Source organism: Chlorocebus sabaeus, chromosome 10 (genome assembly GCF_047675955.1).
Source record: "Chlorocebus sabaeus isolate Y175 chromosome 10, mChlSab1.0.hap1, whole genome shotgun sequence".
Taxonomy (NCBI): Eukaryota; Metazoa; Chordata; class Mammalia; order Primates; family Cercopithecidae; genus Chlorocebus; species Chlorocebus sabaeus.
The window spans coordinates 61562917-61585717 of record NC_132913.1 but is presented as its reverse complement, the minus strand read 5'-3'; the positions used below and the strand labels follow the sequence as shown (position 1 = coordinate 61585717).

The following is a 22801-nucleotide window of genomic DNA, read 5'->3' as shown; positions in this document are numbered from 1 at the left end:
TATTCTGCCTTCCACAAATGGCCCTTCTATTACTGTCTTACAACTGTTAAAGATTTTACTTCATACCTGGTTGATCCTGCCAGTGGTCGGCGGCGGGGGGGCAGGGGGTAGATTTTCAAATGAAACAAACTACTTTGATATTTCACCAGTATAGGTATATAAGGCATATTCAAATTTAGCTGCAAATTTTCCCTTGTGTTTCAAAGGATATGGTAGGGGAAAAACTATAGAAAGAACTGGTAGAAATCACAAGTAACACAGTTCCAAAAAACTTCACATCTTGGACACAAGTATTTTTGTTATCAGTGTTCTATATTTTTTAACCATCTGCTAATTAATACAAAACAAATATTGATTAGATGGTTTCGATAGTTGGCAGTCACAATTTCATAAATTCTGCAAGAGAGTAACATTTTAAAGAAGTAAAACCACATCATCTGATATATATGTCTTTGCCTTGTCTGTGCACACACACAAACAAATGTCCTCTAAGAAAAACTAAGTGAAGAGGTAAACAACCCTTGATTATTTAGATTTTTAAGACGAAGGGGGGAGGAACTTGAATTCCTTCCACAGTATTGTTTAATAACTTATAGCGCAGCTCAAAGATCCCTTCACTAAAAAAAAAAAAAAAAAAAAAAAAAAAAAGCATGCATTTGAAGTTGATAAAGACTGCTAATTTACACCTTGAGTTCATCAGTGTTGCAGTGATTATTTTCTATCTTCTGCCTTTTTAGACTTTATAATTTTTATAATGTCAAAACCTATGCCATACTACCTTAAAGGGTTTCTGAAGCAATATAGTATTCATGAAGAGAAATGCTGAAATGCCTCCTGTAATTAAAAATGAATTAAATATGTTATTTCTTACACTTTTCTCATTTGACTCACACACCGTGGTCCACTTTTTTAATGCAGATGAGGTTGCTCAGGCTGGTCTTGAACTCCAGAGCTCAAGCAATCTGCCTGCCTCAGCCTCCCAAAGTGCTGGGATTATAGGCGTGAACCACCATGCCTGGCCAATGTGGTCCACTTTTAACTTGATAAAGTGACTGAGATTTTTTTAGTCTCTGATTTAATTATCCTTATTGTTAGGATTGAGAAACTAGAAAGTACTGCCAAAAGCTCCAATATTTTTACCCATCTAATTCTGAGAAAAAAATTTCCATGTAGTTATGGAAGATGTTGATTTTCTGTCTGGCTTTCAGCCTTGGTCACCCAAGGGTGCTCCACAGCCCTAATGAACTACCATTCTAACTTTGTAAACTTAAAAACTGAAGAGAGGCATTTTCACACAAAATCATACCATGATAACAAACAGCTTTCAAGAGGCTTAGCTAATGTGTTCCACATACCCTATTGATGGGGAAAATAATTGGAAGTTACTTTTAAAATAAAAATATTGGACATGTAATTCTACTTTTGCTTTTTGAAATATAAGGTAGAAACCAAGGAGATGAACCTCATAAGATAAACCTCATAATAAAAGGAATGTTTAGTATGTGTAGAGATTCCTCTCAGTACCTAAAACTCCACGTTTAATGAATCTATGACTTAAGAACCCAAACAAAAGTCCTCAACGGGGATATTTTTTAGAAGACCAGCCTGGTGAAATTTGTCATTCTTACCTTAATAGAGAAGTTCCCTTAAAGAAATCTTGGCAGACTTACACGTTTCTTATTTATCCATGAGCCTGGAACTGCACGCGCATAGGACACATTTTGGAGGCATTTCTCCCTCTGCCTCCGCAGGGACTTTTCTCCTAACCTAACATTTAACATAACACTAGCAAATTAATTCCTGTAGGAGGTGCTGTCGATTTATAAATAACCAAGAAATATCAAGTTGCTAGGTTAGAACTTGTTTATCTGAACGTCTCCGTGGTAAATTAGTCATAATTTATTTTAATAAAGGCCAAAATGGGCAGAGGTTTCTGCAGCATAGTGGCAGGTCTGCTTACCTTGCATTATGAAGCGGAGATCTTGTTTTGAACCATAGGGCTGTAATCTTAGGAAAGCTTTTCATCCGAAAGGCTTGAAGAGACCTTTCTTGCTATTCTTCCGTGAGACTGCTTGCTCATAGTGAATCAAATCATTCCACGCTGCTGGGAGCAGGCGTTTCCCAGTTTTAATCACTGAACATTTGGTATGCTTTGGCATTGAAGCTCAAACAGTTCAAAATCCACCTGAGCCATTTTCACTCTTCTCCTTAACTAATGACCACTGGGCCAAGACGCTGGTGGAGGCGGCTCCGGAGGGCCGCAGCTCCACACTCCGGTCCTAAGACCAGGAAGAAAGTAGCACTTTTAGCTTCAGCAGCTGAATGATATTTAAAAATCTTATTTAGGTTTTCTGAAAAAGAAAACCTCTACTATAGTTGTCATTTCTTGAAAAGAGATAAAAGCATGCAATACCTGCAGGCCTTGGGAGCATTCTCTGATCAAAAGGCAAAAGGCCTTTAAAAAGTTGTGAGGAACAAGTCAGACCAGGGAAACTAAGGTTTGGGAAAGCGGGGGCTGCTGAGAGCTCTCCTACCTGATCGAGGCTCCTAAAATCCGGTTCCTGATGACGGGAAAGGAAGAGGTAACTCCACAGCACCTTCCCCCTTTCTCCTCCCTTCACGCCACACTTAACATCACCCCCAGAATGCCCAGAATGTAACAATAATGACGAAGATGTGCGAGATGAACGCGGAGAGCTGCCTGGAATGAAAAGAAACGCACCCTCCGGCCCAAGCTGCCCCAGAGTCGCCTTTCTCCAGTCCCTCCGGCTTGAAGGGCTTTGCGAGGGGGTGGACAGAAGTGGAGGTCCGAGGGTTCCTGGACTGATAGAGAAGGGCTTCCCAGGAGGACGTCGCCCTAAACCTAAAGGAAGCCAGAATGGGGGGTGGGGTAGGGTGACGGGATGAATCCTGGCTGGGGTCGCCCCTTCCCATCTCGAGGCGACGCCCCTCTGCGTGCTCTGGTGGTTTCCTTCTCTGGATGCGCGTTTGGCAACCTTGCGAAAACACCCCAAACCGAAATGGGGAGGCCGAGAATGAGGGGGCGCACACCCTTCCTAGCAGATGCGCCTCGGGCGCCAGGAGGCCGCCCGACACCCGACCCACAAGGTGCGGCGGGGAATGGTCGGGGCCGGCCCTCTGTGCGGCTCCCTGGCCCCCCGTTGGCCCAAGCCACCCCCTAGAAGCAATTCTCAGGCCTTTCCGCTGGGGGCCCGCCCGCCAAGGGCCCTGCCAGTCCCCGCCTAAGCTTGCCGGGACTCGGGCGCAGTCCCCCGTGCGGGTCGGACTCGCCTTCAGCAGTTAGGAAAGCGAGCGAATTGTTCTGGTCGCTCGCGCTCCACAGGTGAAGAGGGCGCTTTATGAAGCTCTTGGGGCAAACATGAAGATATCAACTTTCGTCAGCAATCTGCAAGCAGAATGTGGACTGGGGGAGACACCCTGTCACTTTGCATTTCCTTTATAAATAAATGAATCACCCTGAAATCGTTACACGCAGGCAAAACAATGCAAAATCCCCAGTGTGAAATTCTAAAGGAAGAGAGTATAAGGGTCTTGGAAAAACTGGAACTCTTAGGGGTTGTGGTTTTCCGGGTCCTCGACAGCCGGCCCTGGAGGGACGTGTCCCCACGGACATTCTGAAACCCTTTCCTTAACTGGAGTTGCAAACACACAGTCTATATTTATGTCAACAATATATGGGGGAGGCATGTCTGTATATATTTACCTCATACATATTTCTATACACTCCAGCGTCTGGGAAGGGTGGGGGGTAAATAACAGTGAACGGTTAAAATTATGGAGAAGGGATAATAACTGATTACTAATTTGAAAGTAAACAAACAGGTGACTTTTTCAGATCAAATTCCTCCTTGTATCGTTACAATAAATATCTCTGAAGGAAGCTCTCTATTTATGTTGTCATTGATTAATTCTTCACTACCTCATTTGATTTCGATTTAGAACGATTTGATTCTAATTTAATTAGCATGTAATTTGGATGTACATAATTACTGTAATTATGACATTCAGGTAAGGCAGCTTTAGGCTGAAAGGCAATTTCAAATTTTCTAGCAACCTACTTTGTACTGGGAAATGGACAAGGACTTTGCGCCCTGCTATCCAAGTAGTAATTAGCACATATTTGAAATAGGCAGTGTGGCGGGGTTTGTATTAAAACAGCAAATACAAACCCAGCCGAGTTACCCGCCGCAAAGGTGGCTGCGAGTCCCCGGAAACGCGCTGCTGTTCCCCGGCGCGAGTTCAGGGAGCCCGGCACCCAGGCGCCCTGGCCAGGCTTTCGTGGCTGCGGGTGACGGCGCCTCCGCCGCCTCGGGCGCAGGGTTTGAAGGTGTCGCTTTTAAAATTAAAATACAATAAATATGCGCTGGGGAGGTGGGGGGCACAAAAATGGAGGAGGAGGAAGTCACTCCACGTAGTCCGAAGACGGGTTGGGGTCAGGGAGACAGTGGACTGGAAGAGGACGGAAAGGGGCGGCGGGGGTAGGACGATGCACTGAGAGGAGAGAAAATTGGCCAACGCGCCCAACTGTTACCCGATTTCAGATTTGGGTTTCAAAGGGAAAAGGAGAGGACAAAAGGGGTCGTTTTGCTCCGGGAGGATGTGCGCACCTTTCGGGGAGGCCTGGAGCTGGGCATCTGGGGGCTTCTCGCCGCCCTCGGGGGCCCTGCACGCCCGACCCGGCTCCTGACTGCCCAGCCGGCCCCCCGCGCCCCACTCGGGCTGGGGTGTCCGCCGGAGGACAAATGCGAGGCAGAAGGCTGCTCTGGCCCGCCTCGGGTTGAGTCTGCGAAAGCAGCGGGTCCCTGGCCTCCCTGATTGTCCACGGGAGGGTGGTAGGGTGGGATGGTTTGGTGACCTGTTTGAATCCGCCTGGTTCCAGCTGGCCCCGGATAGTCCACGCGGGCCTTGCGGGCCGGGAGCCGCGGATGCAGAGTCGTAGGGGTCTGCGTCCACAGCTGGATCCCCACATCCTGGGGTCCACGTCGCTGCCGACAACGCTTCAGCGCTCTCAACTTTAAGTTGGAAGACCCTGAAGTTGCCTTGAAAAGGATGTTAAATGCGACAATTCTAAGACCAGGGCCAACCGGTCCTTACTTTGTTTTGTTTGGATTTTCAGTTAGCACGTTCCAGAAACGACCCTTTTGCCCAAAAGCCAATGCCAAGTAGTGCTCCCCACCCCCAATAGCAGGGTTCGTTCCCCGCTGGAACGCAAACCCTCGCGTTTCTTCGCAGGATCCGCTTGGTTGCTGCTGCTCGCGGCAAAAGCCGGTCTCCACACGCTGACAGCCGCAAGCCGGGCAGGCGGCGGCCTTCCCGCCTCGGAGCTCTAGGTGGCGCCAGCGAGCCGCACTCGCCAAGCTCCTCTTATGGGAATCAAGAGCTACTGTCAAACATAAAAGCAAATCAGAGTTTTCAGTTTTTTTAATGTGTTAAGAATGTTATTCCTTAAGAAAATTTGTAGCTAAATTATTCTCACTTAAAATAAACACTTAGTATACCAATTACACAAATGGGCGGGATTTATGTGAGATTTACTTCATCTGCATTTTTGTAGTGGAAGAGAGCCTTGGTGAATACAGATAATAGATGCAAATAAGATTAGAGTTAAAATAAATAAAGTTTCCATCCGAATAAAAAGAAATTCAATTTTACACGACTTGTAACCATTTGACGGAAGGTCCAGACACACCATTCAGGTGCACAATCTAATCTCGTAAAAATAATGTTGTTTCCCTCCTCGAGGAAAGAAAATCTCTTTCTTTTCTTTTTCTTTTTCCTTGTCAGGTAGAATCCAGTTCATTCCAAGGGGAGAAAACTGGTGTCAGAAAAGGAAACGCCAGAGGATGGTGCGGATCGTGGCTGGGTGAGCGCAGGGCGGAGGAAAATTTGCTTTTCGTTCCTCTGTTGCGCTGCAAGCTATGGGACAGGAAACGCCAGGGAAACTGGGGGACTCGAAATCGCACTGCCCTCACCCGGGCCCGGGCGCGACTCTGTGCCCCCAGGCCGCGGCCCCCGCCCGCGCGGACCTCCAGGCCGCTACCCACCTCTGAGTTTGGGCCCTTGGCCACCGCCTCCAGCTCCTTCTGGCCCCTGAGCCAGAGAGGCACAGGCCTCTAGAGCCCCGAGGTGGCCCTGGGGAGGCGCGGACCCACCGCAATTGGGGACCGAACTCGTGTTCTAACTGGGGAGCTCTCGCCTCCCACGCGCTCTGTCTCCAATTTGGTCAACCCCGGCCGGCCGGTCGCCACCCGCTCAAGTCAAGGTTCCCCGTGCCCCCAAGGGCGCCTAGGGCTGGGGGGAGGCCAGGCAGGGGGCCTAGGCCCTCTTTTCGCCTGTTGGCTTCGGCCGGGGCCCCAGACCCCGGGGCCCCGCTCCCTCTGGGCTCAGGTTCCGTGGGCTGCTGTCTCCCGGCTGGACGCTCGGGCCGGGGCAGCCGCCCGCCGCTCCCAGGAGCCTGGGTGATGGACGTCCGCTGACCCGCGGGGCAGAGGCAGCGCTCACAGGCCTTGATCACTGGCCTGCGGAGGGAGCCGCGCGGCCAGCGGGACCTGCACAGCCGGGCCCTTTGATCTGCCTTTATTATCAACGACAAACAAAGCTGCTTGGGCCCGACGCCCGGGCGCCCGCGTTCCTGGGGAGACCCACCACACCCTTTACCCCGCGCCGCCAGCCCGCGGCCCCCAAACGCGCCAGGCACCCTCTGGGCCTCCAGTGCTGCGGCCCGAAGCCCCTCCAGGAAACGCGCCCCTACCAGCCGGCTCTCCAGAAGACCATCCCCCGACCAGAGGCGCTTAGGGAGTGGGGGGCTCCCGGTTATGAACAGCTTGATCGGGGAGAGAAAAAGGCCAAAGTGAAGAAAAACTCCAGGAAGAAGAGCGGGGCAGCCTGGCTGCGGGGAGCTCAAGAAGGAGAAGGAAGAAGCCATTGAATGTCACGCTGCAAACTCCCTGCTGGGGAACTTCGTTCTGTTTTATCGCTACTTTGCGACTTGGTGTTTCAGAACAGTTTCCGAGAAAACATTTTGATGATTGTTAATAACAATAATTTATTTTTTCTTTCCTAAAAATCAAAACCTTCGCTCAAATTCCCAAGGTGGACAGTAATCAAAAATGGGAAAAAAAAATTATGTTGGTGCTGACTTCGCTTGTATTTCCTCTTGTGTGGGAAGTCTTTTAGAAATATTTTTATTCTGTAAATATGTACTTTATTTTCTAAATTAAAATTTTTTCGAATTGCGAAATTATCTCATTTACCAATTTTCTTTTTGTCTCTCCCTCTTTTCTCCCTCTTTTAAACTGGGGCTGTTAAGTTGGTGGTCAGAAGACAAAGAGAGTGAAAATAATTTTCATTTCAATAATTGCCTTCTGGTCAATTTAACTGTGCCTTATTTTGAAAGAGACTGTCTAAATGAGATTCCTGTCCCAAATGTGTTCCCAGGCCTGATCCCAGCCTTTAATTATTCCCGAGTTTTTTTCTTCAGAATAAGACGCCGCACTGAGTAATCACAAAGAAGTCAGAGAGCATCCTTGAACCTTTTCAGAAGCAGCGCCACTGATATTCAAATAACCTGCGAGGGCCATTTGACGGCGCGGGGACCTAGGCATTTCCAATTCACTATTTGCATAGATCAGCCGTCTTTGAAAAGGAAAGGAGCAGTTGTCTTCCATAACATTAAAAAGCCTAGTTATCAAATCAAGTGCTTAGTTTGGGGGCTTTTAAAACGTTTACATTTTATCTCAGGTTGCCCTTTACCGTTTGACATGCAAATTTGGTGCAGTTAATTTAGACAATTAAAAAGATCTTCAAGGGAGCTTTGTCACAGAGAATATTTGGAGTTTTCCCCGCGGACCAGCTGAGATAAAGTTGGCCAGAACAAATGATGTCTAGGAGATTAATTAGATATTTGATAAGACATGAATCCCTAATAAGGGAATACAAGGCACAGGGGGCTGCTGTGTGCTCTAAGTCAAAATTAATAACATTTAACAAGATTTTCATTTAGGCATGAAATGTCTTTTCCGGGGTATTGACTCTAGCGATTTATTCCCTTGAGTTGCCTTCCAACATACAGGGCCTTGGGAGCTAAAGACTTCTTTTTTAAAAGCGTTTTCCTTTCACAGATTGTTTTTAAATCACTTTTTAAAAACAAACAAACCCACCAGAATTTTCTCTGACGCCTCCCAGAGGTTTAGGCACCTCCTCAGTTAAAGCTGCTAAGGACCTTAGCATTTTTTAGGTGCTCCAGAGTTTTAAAATGTCACCTTTTGAGAGCCTTCACATTAAGCAATGCAACTACACGTCCTTATAACCCAATTTAATTTATGCTGTTGATATACAAATAAATAATTTTGACTTCTCAAAAACGTATATGTAGTATGGCTTTTATAACCCACATAAACTTTACATTACCTACAACTAACATTAAGGGAATTTTTTCCCAACCGAAAAAAAAAAATATCGACCCACGAAAAGGTTACTGAGGGGGAAACAGGATTTTTAAAAAAGGAAATGTATTGTTCAGAGTCCTTTAATAATACCAAAATGAAAATATGATGTCAAGATTTTCTTCATACAGATAAACGCATTTAATTTCTTTAGATGACCTTAACTTACGTGTTTGTGAGTGAAATGATAACTCAACATTTTAAATATCTTTTACATATATACTGACTTCCACAAAGTGCATCAGAAAATTAAAAAAACTCCCTGAATTTCAGGGATTCACCCAAAAAAACTCTATTCGAATGAACATTTACAAGAAAATAAAAGAGAACACAATATTTTGAACCCTATTTATACAGATGTTATGAAATACAGAGAAACTGTCGCTAGACTTCCAGTTTAATTTCTCACCTTAAGCCTTTCGATGCTTCCTTTTTTAGGAAAAGTCTCATTGTAAGTAGACATCAGGCAGGACTTGGAGCATTTTATATATAATATAATCCACACAAAGGGTGTTTTTATCGGTCCCGTTTGTTTTCAAATGTTCTGACAGTCCTTTGCTGGGTGGTGACTTGTTTTTGAGAAAAGGAAAGAGACGGGTGTTGGAGGGAGGTGGATAGTGGGCAAAGAGGGAGCCTTTCTATGTATTGCTCTTCGCTCGAGAAGTTTGGGCGAGTGGTATGTGTGTGCGCGCGCGAGTGTGCGTGCTTGTGGTTGCAGGTCTCCGGTGTATGTGTACGTCTGGGAGTACGGTTTTTAAAGTGTTTGTGTCGGAGGATGGTTCGCTTTTGTTTCCGGACCACGCATTCGATTCTCATCCGGGCGCCGAAGGCCGAGGGGAGCTCCTCGCACGGCGGGCGAACCGCAGCCCGGGAACCCTGAGCGGCTCCACCTCGCGTCCAGCCGGGGCCCCGGGGGCGTCACTGAAGCCCCTGCCCTCCCGTCCCCCGCTCTCTCGCCCTCCGAACCTCTCGTTCGTTCTCGGTGTCTCTACTCGCTCGCGTGCTCGCGCCTCTCGCCCGGCCTCTAAGAGTCGTTGGGGCCAGACGCTGCTTCCTTGCCTCCCGAGGAGGCCGCCGCCGCCGCCGCCGCCGCCGCCGCAGCCGCTGCAGCCGCCGCCGCCCGGGCGGCACTGACGCCGGAGTCATGCAGGATGAGGTCGGGGGACTCGGAACGGGGCGTCTCCAGGTTGCTGGCGTCCGTGTCACTGTCGCTGCCCTTTTTGCCCCCGCCGCCCCCGTTGTGCGTCTTAATGTGTTTGCTCAGGTGGTCGCTGCGCATGAAGCGCTTGTTGCACACAGGACAGGCGAAGCGCTTCTCGCCCGTGTGAGTCCGCAGGTGCCGCTGCAGCTCGTCCGAGCGCGTGAAGCGCTTGCCACAGAAGAGCCAGTTGCACACGAAGGGCCGCTCGCCCGTGTGCCAGCGCAGGTGCGCCTTCAGGTGCGACGTCTTCCCGTACACCTTGCCGCAGCCCGGGATGTGGCAGCTGTGCAGGCCCTTGCGCCGCAGGCTCGCCCCGGCCGGGCCCAGCCGCTCCGCCTCCTGGCAGTTGGGGCAGTCGCAGGTGGCGCGGCCCGAGTAGCGGCGGGCAGAGCGTGCTGAGCTCCCCCCGGCGGCGGCGGCCGCGGCGCCCGAGATCATGGCGCTGGCGGCGGCGGCTGCCACGGCGGCGCTGGAGTCCGAATAGGAGGGCAACACCGGCTTGAAGCCGTCCTGGGCCAGCAGGTGCTGGCTGGTGGAGAGCAGGTGCGAGGCGGCGGCGGCGGAGGAGCCGAGACCCGTGGAGCTGAAGGCCGAGTGCGTGAGCGAACTGAAGTCGGGGTTGTAGGTGCCCAGCTGCGAGTGCAGCGAGGCCTGGGGGGCGCCCGAGTGCAGCGAGCTCTGGAGCCCCCCAGCGGGGTTCTGCACTTCCAGCCACGACCCCGGGCTGCTGTGCACGTCCCACCACGACGACGCCGCGCCGTTGGTCACCTCGCCGGCCGCCAGCGTCGAATGGAAGCCCGACTTGTACCACGACTCGTACGGGTGCGCCATGCCCACGCGCGGGTACAGGCCGTCGGCCGCCGTCGTGTGCACCTTGGAAATGAAGGCCGACTGGCCACCCGCCTCCTGCGGGGACACTCCGGCCGCTGCCGCCGCGGCAGCCGCCGAGTTGGAGAAGAGGCCGCCGTAGTCGCTGCTGAAGGCGGACGACGTGGGCGACGTGGAGGCCAGGCAGAAGGCGCTGTTGGCGGCGCCCGAGCCGCCCGCCAGGCCGCCCGAGCCACGGCCCCCGGTGGCCACCGCGAAGCCCGAGAGGCTGGAACCGAGGTTGCAGCTGGACGAGGAGCGCTTCCAGGGGTGAAAGCCGCCTTTGGCGAAGGCGCTCGACTCCGGCAGCGTCGTCAGCGGGCTCGTGTTGCCGATCTTGTTGCAGGTCGCCGCTAGCATGGCCAACGGGGTCGTTCCGAAGCGCGGCTCTTCCTAAAGTGGGTAGGATGGGGGAGGGAGCAAGGAGGAGGAGGGCAGGAGGAAGTGGGGAAGAAAGAAAGTGCACCCGTGAGCAGCCTCGTCCCCTGCGGCTGCTCCCGGGGGGGGCCCTAGCTCCCCGCCTCGCGCCTCCTCCCCACGCGCCCGCGGAAGAGTCACCGCACCGGGCGCGGGACAGTGGCCATCACCGCGGCGAAGGTCCGGGGGCCGGAAAGTTGCTCTTCGCTGAGGCTGTAAATCAAAGATGCCTCCGTGTTCCCCGCCTCAGTCGCTGCAACCCTGACTACAACCGGACTTGGGTTGTCGCGGTAAACCGGCTCCTCTCCCAGAAGACCCCAAGTCGCCCTTCGGGGTGACGCGCGAAGGTAAACACAGAGACCAGAGACAACAAACACTGGGCGAGGGCGGAGGCGACCGAAACAGCAGCCAGGGACGGGGCGAAACTTGCAGCACTCCCAGGGTGGCTACGACTTGACTTTTCTTTTTTAATAGAAAACGTTTGGTTTTAAAGTTTACACACACACAAACACAGCGATTATGAAAACAACAATCCAAGGATAAGCGGCCAGAGACGTATTTTCAAAGTCACGGGCGAACTGGGGAGCCGCGGAAATGTAAATATTTATTAGCGTGACTAGATGGACTGCAAAACGATTAAGACTGTTTTCTGGAAACACCACTGTCGCATAATTGCAAAAAAAATCCCCAAAGCAAGGCGGGGGGTGGGGTATAAATCACGAGGGGAAGAAAAGAAACCTCTAGCTTTTCTTTGAAACCAAGTAAAAAAGGACTTCATTAAGAAGGCCTTTTCTTGCAAAGGCATCTGCTGGGTTCCAAAAACTTGGGAAAAAATCAGTCCCAGAAATGTGGCAAGTGCTAATAGAAGCTGAAGCTGCAGTCCAGCAGCAACAGTTTCTCGGGAGCCGCAGACCCCAGAAGCCATAACGAAAAATTACTCTGGTTAAAACAAGCAAATGCATTGCCGCGCTTGCGACTTACCCCGAGTATAGACGTGGCCATAGCAGGTCTCTGGCTGCGCAGCGAGGCTGGGAGCGGGGCTGAGCCTGGCGGCTGCTCGGAAAAACTGCTTGGGTCCCGCGCGGCTCCCGCGTCCCCGCGCTCGCGCCGAGCGGACTCCGGGCTCCCGCCGGCTAAACTCAGCCTAAGTGCGAGGAGCACCCGCTTTGAAGTGCCGCTGGCTGCGCCTCTCACCCAATGAGGGCGCAGGCAGAGCAGACGGGAGCTGCCCCGCAGCCAATCAGACGCGCCGAGGGGCCCGGGCCAGGGCTCCCGGCGCGTGCCAGTCAAGTCGGCTAGCTAGGGCGGCGGGGGTGGGGGAGAGTAGGGGGGATACTTGGGTGGGGGGCGAGGGCGGGCTGGGGACTGAAGAAATTACAGTGCAATTAAAAATTTGCACACACGCACCAAGCCAGGTTTAAGTACCAATGAAACCGGGCCACAAGCACCCCCCCCACACACACACACAAACCACCCCGAGATGTTGCAAGTTAGGGCTGACAGTCCTACTCGACTCCCCACTTGTAGGAAAGGAGGCAGGAGAGGAGGAGACACCCAGGCACAGCCCGCACCAGCAGGGCCCAAGTGGAGACGGAAATGTCAGCCCTCACTTTGTGTGTCCAGGCTCTTGCCTACAGAACACAACTTCAGCTTATATCTATCATTCTTGCTTGGGATTTTTTTTTTTTTAAATCATTTTCGTGTGTCTTCTACCCAATTCCTTATTCCACGAGATTCAATGTTACTCTCACAGTTATACTGGGGAGGGGGCACGAAGGGACAGTTCCTCTGAGAGGAGCGAAATAGGCCTCTCTGTACAGATCTACATCCACAGATTTGTTGGGAGGGCCTGGAGCCTGCTGCATCCCGCCATTTCCCCCCAGCGGTGTAAGTGACTTCCTAATTGTCGCTCTGGCCTCTGACCCGGGGGGTAATACAAGTGCCACTCACGCTAGAGGCTTCTGGTGGTAATTGAGGGCACCCTTTGTACGGTTTCGCCAGCGCTAAGATACCAGGTTAACCCAGTTGTCAAATATGACTAAACAGTGGGATGTGCTGATTATCTGCCGGGTTTTGCTGGGGGCTGGCGTGGGGGTGGGAGGCATCAGCCCATACAACACGCTGCACGAAGCCGCTTATTTTCACATTGTAACAACTTTGGAAACAGAGACCGGCGCGAGTGGCGTCCGCCCCCACCTCCACCTCCGCTGAAGCTGCAGCTTGCTCGGCTGTTTGTTTAACCCGGTGAAGATTTGCATGTCGCGTTTCATCCTGGAGTGGAATTTTCTTGTCCCAGCTCCAGCCCACTCCCACTCCAGACTGCCAAGGCCTAGAGTCTCGTCTGTAAGGCAAGTGCGCCGTGTTAAGAGGTGGAGTCCCCCTTAGTGCCCTGCTTTCACGGACGTGCCCGAGAAATCTCTCCAGGATTTTCACCCGGGAAGGCGGAGGTCCAGGCCACACGTGGGCGCCCCCACATTTTGCAGGCTGGAAGCATCCTGAAGTCCTCCCTGGACCTTGTCAGTGTGAAAAGAGGTGTCCTCAAACAGACCAGGGTGCGTCTTCGAGTCCCCCAGGAACCGCTGAACTGCTTGTTTTTCTCTTCTGGGCCCCGCTTTCTCTTTCTTCTCCAGGGTAACCAGAAGCTGTTTTTGAACCAGAAATACCAGCGCCCTAGGGCAGACCTGGGCGCTGGTTTTAACATAGCACACTCCCCACCAAACCCACACCCTACTTCTTAGGAAAAAAATAAATTAAACTACCAACCCCAAACCCTCGAGTGCAAACGATGAGTTGTCGCGGAGCGGGTGCAAATGACAAGGATGTGGAACTGTGCCACCCGTGTTTTCTCTCCTGTTTTGCAAGATCTCTTGACCTAAAAGTACGACCAGAGTGGCACTGCTCTCGGCCCTGTGATGGAGCCTGGGTGCGTCTTGGCGCACTCCGTGGGTGGGGAGGGCTATAAGGGTCGCTTTCTTGGATTCCTGTTAAAATACTTTGGCTCAGAATGTTTTTTTTTCTTCTTCTTTTATTTTTTTCTCTTTTTTGTTTAAGGTGGCGAAAGCACCAAGGAAATTATGACAGAGAAAGAGAAGGGACAGAGGAGAAGAGAACGAGAAGGCTCGTGTGGCTGTCAATGAAGTGCTGTGCCCTGGGAGACTCTAGTGGAAATGGGGGTGGGGAGGTGTGAAAAGTCCCTGGGGGACGCGGGATGGAGGGTTGAGAAGAAATCAGACCGCCTAGACGAGCCGGAAAGCCCAGCAGGGGGACCCGGGGGCCGTTCCCAACAGGTGACTTCTGCCCTGGAAGAAGACAGTGGTTCTCGGCTTCCCATAGAGTCTCCGCGTAGATTTACTAATAGAGGGATTGTTAAGTGGCAACGAGGCGTTTCCGACTCACCCTGTGCAGCCCGGGGAGGAGAAACGCCAAGATTTCCCCCGTCCACCTCCTCCCCCACCCCCAACACACCCTCTCCTTAAGGAAACCTGACAAAGTAATAAATAAGACAATCCGAAAAGCCACTTAGCACTAGTGACATTTTCAAGCCAACCATTTAAAACAGTTCTCCAGACACCTCGGGCTCTGGCGCCCTGCTCGCCTTCCTCTTCTCCTCCTCCCCTCGGGTCCCCTCCCCTCCCCCTCCCGCCGTTTTCCCGTAGTTCCAGCTGTCAGATTCTAGACGTGGGCACTCGCATATTCCTTTAGATACACGCGTCTGCATCACAATAAAAGTTAGGGAAATCTTCCAAACGAACGCAGGCAAACACCCGGGCCACTTCAACTCTAAGGTGGGGCCCCAAGGAAATCTTTCGGAGGAAGTCCAGATTTTTTTCGTCTGACAGATTTTTTTCATCCTCTAAAAAATCTAGTTTTTAAACAAAGATCAATGTGTTATGCTAAAGTGTTGAGCTGACTGTTAAAACATTTGGGGAAATAATGACAATGTAACAAAGGCCTGGTTTGGAGTGAATCATCACCCTTTTAAAAGTTAAAGCAATTTTCAGGAGAATAGCTTTCAGCAAACGCTTTACATTATTCAAAACGGCCAAATAATGCTCTATTATAGCGCCTGAATGCTGCCAGTCAGCCCCTAAGTGCAATTTGTGCAAAGGCCCCGGTGCCTTATCTCCACTTCTTTATAAAGAGGTGAATATAAAACAATTTCTTCCAAACCCAGACAGAGAGCACGAAAATTGCTTCCCTTTCTGCAATCAGGGCAATTTAACTGGAGTGCAATTAGCACTATTAAATGTCGATTCTGCATAAACAAATCTGACTGAGCAGCGAAAGTGGGGTGAGAACCTCATATACACTGAAACTGATTTTTTAAAATTATGTATCCGGGTCCTTTACAATTGATCCGTGACGTTTTCATCTTGGAATATATTTACATCATAAATACACTATGGTTAAATCAACATAATTTTTTTGCAAAAAAATTCAATACGAATCCTAATAAAGAAGAATAGGGTAATTAAAGGGAAGAGTTCACTTCCTTTGAACAAATATTTTTTCTCCCATCTAGGCTCTCCCGGGAGCTTTGATCTGAGCAACTGCTCAAGTTGCTGTGTTTAGAAGGCAAAGCCAGGGAAACAATTCGGTCATTAGCGCTGATAGGAAGGATTGGACCTCCTAAGCCACAGATAAAATGCTTCTCCCTGATGCGCAGAAAACATAGTGGCGACTGGGAGGACCAGTTATTTTCTGAATAACTAGATATAGTAGCTGGTTAAATATTAAGTGACTGCCCAGTCTCCCCGGAGCTTTGACCTAGCACAGAGTTTAGCAGCGGATATACACCACTGGGGTGGGGTGAGGTTGGGGTGGGGTGAGGTGGAGTTGGGGGGACTCCGGAATATGGTTGAAGGGGAGGCACTGCGGGAGGAGGAACGGAAGGTGCTTGCCTTGGCCAGGCTGGCTGCAGTCAAAGTCTGGACCACCTGGACTAGGAGGAGGGGTTGGGGGTGAAGGGAGCCCAGCCTATAAAAAGCATTTATCTGACCTGTCCTCCCTACTGCCTTTATTTATTTGCTAAGCCACAGCACTCCTTTTTAAATGATTTGTGCAATTAATTATGCTTTTCATTTGCATGATCTTCACTAGAGCAGTGATTATCAGGTCAGCACGGTGTGGGAGTTGCAGAGATACATTAATAACTTGAGTTAAAAAAAGAAAAAGCTGCCCTTGTGTACCAATGTTGCCTGCCATGAGCAAGGAAGAAGGAAGCCCAGGAAGGTCCATAGTGCCTGTTGAGTTGGGTGAATCCTTTCCACAGTTGGAGTCTTGTCAGCGGTTGGTGAAAATGAAATACAGCCTTTGATTAGCGGGGAATCTTTTATAGTTAACACATATTTATATTTTTTAAAGCACCAGTTGTTGAGATCAAATGGATGGAGAAAATTAATTAAAAATTGAGGAACTCTCCCACAGTTTCTGTTGAGCTTTCCTTTAATATTTGTTCTATAATGTCCTAATTCCAGCCCAACCCTTGCAAATGAAAGAGCAAGGAAGATTCAATAGGCCAATGGGACTTTCATCTTTTCTTTTTTTTGTATCTCAGAGGCGTCACTGCTATTTAGCAGTGGTAGAAGATGCAAATCTTTCTTGCCTCTGTAGGGTCTACTGAAGAAATTGAAAACCCCTAGTCTATTAAGTATAGTCCAAACGTTTGTTACACAACTAATTTTCTGCTGTTAGATGTATCTGGGCCATATATTTTAAGCTTGCCTCGATCTGTTTATCTGAGCCCAAAATGCATTAACAATTAAGGGAAAGACTGGTGTGTCAAAGGAAGGAAGGTGACTGTAGACTGTGTGATGATTTTAATGACTGCAATTATTGGAAGATTATTCAACAAGCATCATAGATTTGTTTACTGCATCACTCAGAAACTATGGGGGGCCTATTCAGCTTGGGGTTTTACTTTCCTCCCTCCCTCACCAACTACCAAAGAAGGGTCTTAGACCTAAGCAAATGTGGTATTCTGTAGTCACTTTCTTCTTTTTAAGAGCATCTCTTCCAAAATGATGCACATGTATTGTCTCAGCCAACTCTAATGGAACCACCTTTGGAGACATTAAAGCAATCTTTTCACATATACCTGAACTAATATCAAGAAAAGCCAGAGCCAGGATTTTGATCATTACTCAGTTTCTCCTAGCCAGGGTACCAGTTTCCTCAGTGTTACCCTTTCATAGGCAGATTTGAGGAGGCTTCCAACTCTTTCCTCCTCTATCCAGGGCTTGGAGAAGGCACTACAACCACAAGATGTTAAACAGGAGTGTAGGCATACCTCCAGGACACCCTGGGATATAAAGATTGGCTTCTCCTTCCTTCCCTTTAACACACCCTCCCCCATGTTATTTCCTATCACAACTCCTGATGTTGCTTTATTAAAAATAAGTAAGTAAAAAGAAAAGGTATGGCTAAATGCATATCCGTTTGTGACTAAGGAAGTTTTTACTGTAAATACAGACACAAGGATGCAAGTAAGGAAAGTTTCTTGTCTGATATCAACAAAATGATCCTAAGTCCACAATAATCTATAAATTGTGGCATGGGCTTTGCTCATTAATCGTGACAGATTTGGAAGGGAGATTGGGGGAAAAATGAACAGCAAATATCCCCACTAACACCCCCTTTCTTCCCTCCCCTGTAGAACTGAGACCGGAGTGACTGTGCCATCTAGACTTTCTTCCTGGGTTCTGTAATCGCCCAAACTCAAGCTTAAGGTGGACTTGCCTGGAACCTTCCCTGTTCAAATGTGAGCCTGCAGGATTCTGCAAGTGGCAATTAGGAGCCTATTACAAGCCATTAGATTGATCAATGTACCTTAAACAATGCGAATGAATTATATGACTGATTTATATGGGGAAGAAAAAGAAAGCAGTGGGAGAGGACGATTTCATCTCCTTTACATCCACACGCTGTTCTGGAGAAGAACCGGGCCCAGCCTCTGGTTCATCATAGCTTAGAACCACCCGAGCGATTTATCTAGAAAACTTTTCAAGCAAAGACAAGGTCCTCTCAGCTTGTCCGGTGGGTGGCGAGGTGCACGTTCTCTGCCTCTCTCTCTCGGCTTCCTAAGGAAGAGCTTAGAAAGACCAAGGCCCCGAGGGGCGGCGGAAGGTCACAGCGACGCCACTCCGCTAGCCAAGGACACCACCCGGAGCGGGCCCAGCTGCCTCCTTCCCTAGAGTCTGTCCCCAGAGAGAGGGAGGACGACTTACATATTTGTTTAACGGAGTGCTGGAGAGCTGCGTGGCCTCCTAATTACGTCAGGAACACAGAACCATCAGCCCTTGAAGTTTGCAGCGAGACTTCGGAAGGAGCGGCGACCCGGCTCCAGGCGCGAGATGACGCGGGGGGTGGGGAGGGAGGGTACTCCGTGGAACGGAACTCCAAGCTAGGGCTGGCGGTTCCAGCTAATCTATCTGGCGAAGACAAAATTACAACAGAGCTGGAGCGATCAAAGCTGGCCCCCGCCCCCACCCCCACCCCCGCCCGCCCGCATTCCCTGCCCAAAGTCTGTTTGTAGTTGTCTCCTCGACTGCAGACACACTCGTCCGTCTTCTCACGACAAGGAAATTCCTGCCAGTTTTTCCAGTGCCTGCAAGGAGAGGACAAACGCACTTCACCCGTCCCAGAGGAGGAGGATTCCCTTTGTTTAACCTCCTCCTCCCACAGTCGGCCTTCAGCTCTGAAATGGGGGAGGGGAACAGGGGATGGAAAGACCGTGGGCGGGGAAGGGCGGTTATAACAGAACCCCAGGTCCCACTCTGCCTTGCTGGTCCCTCCTCTTCCTCCTCCCTCTTCTCTTTCCAAGCTTCTCCCCCACCTCTCTCTCCCTCCTTCCGATCTTCTAGAGCCTCTTCCCACCCAAGTCCTCTCTCGGGCTCGCGCGCCCAGAGCCTGGGCAGGCGCTGTTTATTTCCCGGCCTTCGTGGTTTGGCGGGAAAGGGCTTCGTCCTGGCTTGTTCTTGAGTGTCTGGGACAAATCCTTTTGTTTGTGTCTAAATGTGGAATGAGAAGCCTTCCAGGTTGATAATGGGGCTCAGAGAGAAGAGGGAAATATCAGAGAAGCAACATGCGTGTGTCTTTTGCAGCCAGTATGCGATGGCAGTCCAGGGCTTGGAACCCCTTCCAGGTGGATCATGATTTCGCACACACACCCAACTGTGCTCATCTGTCTTTTATTACCCCATGTTCCACTCTCCTGGGTTCTTTTCTAAGTTAGTTCCTTTCAGCCCTCTCCTTCCTAGAACCTCTTCTCAGAACCCTACAGTTCAGTGAGAGGGTGAGAAAAAAAGATCGTAAGACTCCCCTCGAGGACCGAAGCACCCCTGTGACATATCCGGAAACAGGCCAGCCCTGGGCCGACACGTCCATGCTTTCTTGATTTCGGCCACTGTAGAGCCCAACCCTGACAGGCTGGACTTTCCCGTCACACCCACCGATGTCAAACCCACGCCCTTCCAGATCCAGAAGGATACCCTCCGCCCTGACCCGCTTCTTGGAACATTGACTGAAGGGTATATACACAGGGGTAGAGGAAGGCTCCGTGCACTTTAGACACGTGCTCCTCCCCTTCGCCCCGTTGCCACATGCAGAATGTACACTGATGACAAACAGACACACTTACCAGGGCACATGCCAGCGGCGTCCATCCTCCTTCCCAGCCAGGCATCGGCAAGTGAGACCGCCTTGAGGCAGGTGCCCTCGCCGCAGGGAGGGTGGCTCCGAGCTCCAGATGTCTCCCTGGGAGTCGGGGCATTCGGGTACCCCAAAGCCAGTTTCGAGCCTCCCGGGCGGGGTGGGCGACCTTGACGAGGATGGGCGTCCCCCTCCGCCTCCCGCTGTGCTTCCGCGCCGCTTCCTGCTCTGCACCACCTCCGCCGCCGCAACTGCCCGAGCGCCCCTCTCCGAGAAGCCCTCTGCCCGCTGCACGCAGCCCATAGGCTCCGCTACATCTGGGATGCATTGCCCCTTAATTGTCAATCCCATTATTGTGATCAAGTGAACGTTACTAATCTCTACATTTATTGTTTAGGTAAATAGAGGCTGCATTTAATCAATATGCAGGGCCCCAGCCCTCGCAGCGCCAAGTAACTTAAGTCAACGGTGAAGATTTCAGTGTGTGCGTAATTACAGTGCTCGCGGAATCATCGCTCCAGCTCAATTCCACGTCTCTTCGCTGACCCGGGGGAGGGGGGAAGAGGGAATGGGAGGAATCTCCACCCTGCAAGGGGTCGAGGGCCGGCTCCTTAAGGGCAAGTAAAAGACTTCGTGGCGGTGACACCGCGCCCTTGGCGGAGCGCACTGTGAGCGCGGGGGCCTGAGGCGGGACTGGGGACTGCCCCCGACTTCTGAGCGGCAGAATCTGGCGCTTGGTGCCCCGGCTCTACCGCTCCTGGACCCCTCCCCTTCCAAATTTGCCTCAGGGAGGAGGGTGGTTCCCCATTCGGCGGGTCCCCGGCAGGCGGGAAAGCGGGGGCGGGGCCCTGGAAGTGGGTTGCCCCAAGTTCGCGACGCCCCTGCCCCAGCACGCAGGCTCCCTCTTCTCTTCCGCAGCTGCCGGGAGCAGCAGAGTTCCTTGCCCGCGGGGAACTCCCAAGAATTCCACGATTGGGCGCGCAGAGCGCGGGTTATTTGCCCTTCTTCCTAAATAGCTATTGTTTCCTAATTTAAGAGGACCTTCGCCGGGCTAGAACGTTAGGGATGCGCAGCAGGGGGTGGGCGGGTCTGGGGAGATGGGCAGTTCGCGCCGGCGAGGGGTGGTATCAGCTCCTTACAGTAGCTTGGCTCCCGGAGTGGTGTCAGAGTGAGGGCCTCTGGGTCTCGGCGGAGAAAGGGTTAGCTGAGAATCTTCCGGGGGGCGGCGGAAAGAACCCGACCGCCACGACACCTTGGAGTGGGGCCCGAGAAGCTGATCCTCAAGTTTGAGGCGCCAACACTTCTCTTTCGGCAACTCTGTTGTCGCGAGTTTCTCTTTCTTCTGGTTCCTCTTTCTCTGCTCCATTCCCGGACAAGTCGGACGTAAACAACCAGTAACTTCAGTTGTAACCAGATACCCGCCTTGCATGGAATTGTCCGGCTTTATGTAAGCAGGATTCTGAGGTCAACTCATCATTTGACAGTTTAGGGTGCCATTGCAACCTCTCAACGAAATTACAGCTGAAGTTTGAATATAAGGGCCCATGGTATTTTATGGCAGCTGGCTGTTTTTAATTTTCGGAATGGAACAGTTTTCCTATAAGGTATCCCTCCCTGCTTTCTTCTTCCCTTAAGTTGAATAGCATTTGGAACAAGAGGGAAATGAAACACAAATGTCAGTGCAATCCCAAAAACCTTTTTCTTTCTATTTCTACATTCAGAGCCTCCCCTCTGACCGGCCTAAGCTATTCCTAAACCTGTAACTCTCCCCATCAGTTGGGCAGACCTCTTACCACTGGGCTGCAAACCAGTGCTGCCTCTGCCTCTACAGTACAGATAAACGTGATGTCAGATTTTTTTTTTTTTTTTTTTTTGAGACAGACTCTCACCCTGTTGCCCAAGCTGGAGTGCAGCCACCCGATCTCGGCTGACTGCAACCTCCGCCTCCCGGGTTCAAGTGATTCTCCTGTCTCAGCCTCCGGAGAAGCTGGGATTACAGGCGCCCACCACCACGCCCAGCTAATTTTTTGTATTTTTAGTAGAGTCGGGGTTTCACCATCTTGGCCAGGCTGGTCTCGAACTCCTGACCTCGTGATCCACCCATCTCAGCCTCCCAAAGTGCTGGGATTATAGGCATGAGCCACTGCACCTGGTCCAGACTCTTTTGATTAGGAATGTCAACTTAACCTTTTCTGGATGGCAGTTGTTTTTAAGCTAGGATAAGGAAAAGAAAGGCAAGAGAGCTGATAGCCAGGGCTCCTGGGTAAGCACAAACCCTTTGGAGGTCTCAGGAGCTGTGTGTGAATTAAGGCCCACCACTTTAAGGCCCTGTGACCTTGGGCAGGCCTTGAAACTTGTCTTTCCTCCTCTCTAAAACGAAGCTAATAATTTTGACTTTGAAGGATTGTTGTGAAGGTTAAATAAAACTATATAGGAAAATTCCTAACAATGTGCTCAATACTTATTAATAGTTGAGCTAAAAAAGTTCCTGCCTTCCATTTTCCACTGAAATAGCATTCCCAGCTAAAACTTACTGTGAAACTAAAGGCAAAGCCAACAGCCGCTATAAAACAGAATTTTAGTGTGTGTGTGGGAAGCACAGGGCCTAGTACAGAAGCAAGGTTGGATGAGGATGAATGCAATGACAGCCTGCAGCTGCCTGATTTGGAAGGAGTAAGGTTAGCTGCTCCAGTCAGCCACACATTTCATGGTCTGGCTTTCATAGTTCTGCAGGAGGGGAAGAGGAGGCCTTCTCTCTAAAAATAATAGCTAATATTTATTGAGCAATTATTATATACCAGGCATTCTGCCAAGTGCTTTACACACAGCATCTCATTTAATCCCCACAATAACTTTACCAGGTGAGTCTTACTGATATCTTTTTTAAAACTTTTATTGTAGAAAAGACCTGCTGAGCACAGTGGCTCAAGCCTATAATCCCAGCACTTTGGGAGGCCAAGGCAGGGCAGATCCCTTGAGCCCAGGAGTCTGAGACCAGCCTAGGCAACATGGTAAAACCCTGTCTCTATAAAAAATACAAAAATTAGCTGAGCATGGTTGTGTGTGCCTGTGGTCCCAGCTACTGGGGAGGCTGACATGGGAAGATAGATTGAGCCTGGGAGGTCGAAGCTGAAGTGAGCCATGATTGCACTCTAGACTGGGTGACAGAGCAGGATCCTGTCTGAAAATTGAAAAAAAAAAA

The 22801-nt window shown here is 50.5% G+C and overlaps 2 protein-coding genes across 3 annotated transcripts; both read right to left on the bottom strand.

Moving 5' to 3' along the window:
* Positions 1-8419: 8419 nt before the first annotated feature.
* SP9 (Sp9 transcription factor) lies at positions 8420-12091 on the bottom strand. The gene is made up of 2 exons (XM_007965395.3): positions 11932-12091; positions 8420-10926 (listed from the first exon to the last, which is right to left on the bottom strand). The coding sequence occupies exons 1-2, from the start codon at positions 11950-11952 to the stop codon at positions 9490-9492; spliced, it is 1458 nt and encodes a 485-aa protein (XP_007963586.2). The 5' UTR covers positions 11953-12091; the 3' UTR covers positions 8420-9489.
* Positions 12092-16377: 4286 nt separating this feature from the next.
* On the bottom strand, positions 16378-20974 carry LOC140712675 (uncharacterized). Of its 2 annotated transcripts, XM_073020267.1 has the most exons (3): positions 19589-20974; positions 18177-18556; positions 16378-17726 (listed from the first exon to the last, which is right to left on the bottom strand). In XM_073020267.1, exons 1-2 carry the CDS (start codon positions 19948-19950, stop codon positions 18220-18222), a joined length of 699 nt encoding a protein of 232 aa, XP_072876368.1. In that variant the 5' UTR covers positions 19951-20974; the 3' UTR covers positions 16378-17726; positions 18177-18219. The 2 variants fall into 2 exon arrangements, 1 of the variants encoding a protein (XP_072876368.1); XR_012094389.1 differs by lacking the exon at positions 19589-20974 and having other exon boundaries at positions 17448-18040; positions 18177-18328.
* Between the last annotated feature and the right edge of the window lie 1827 nt (positions 20975-22801).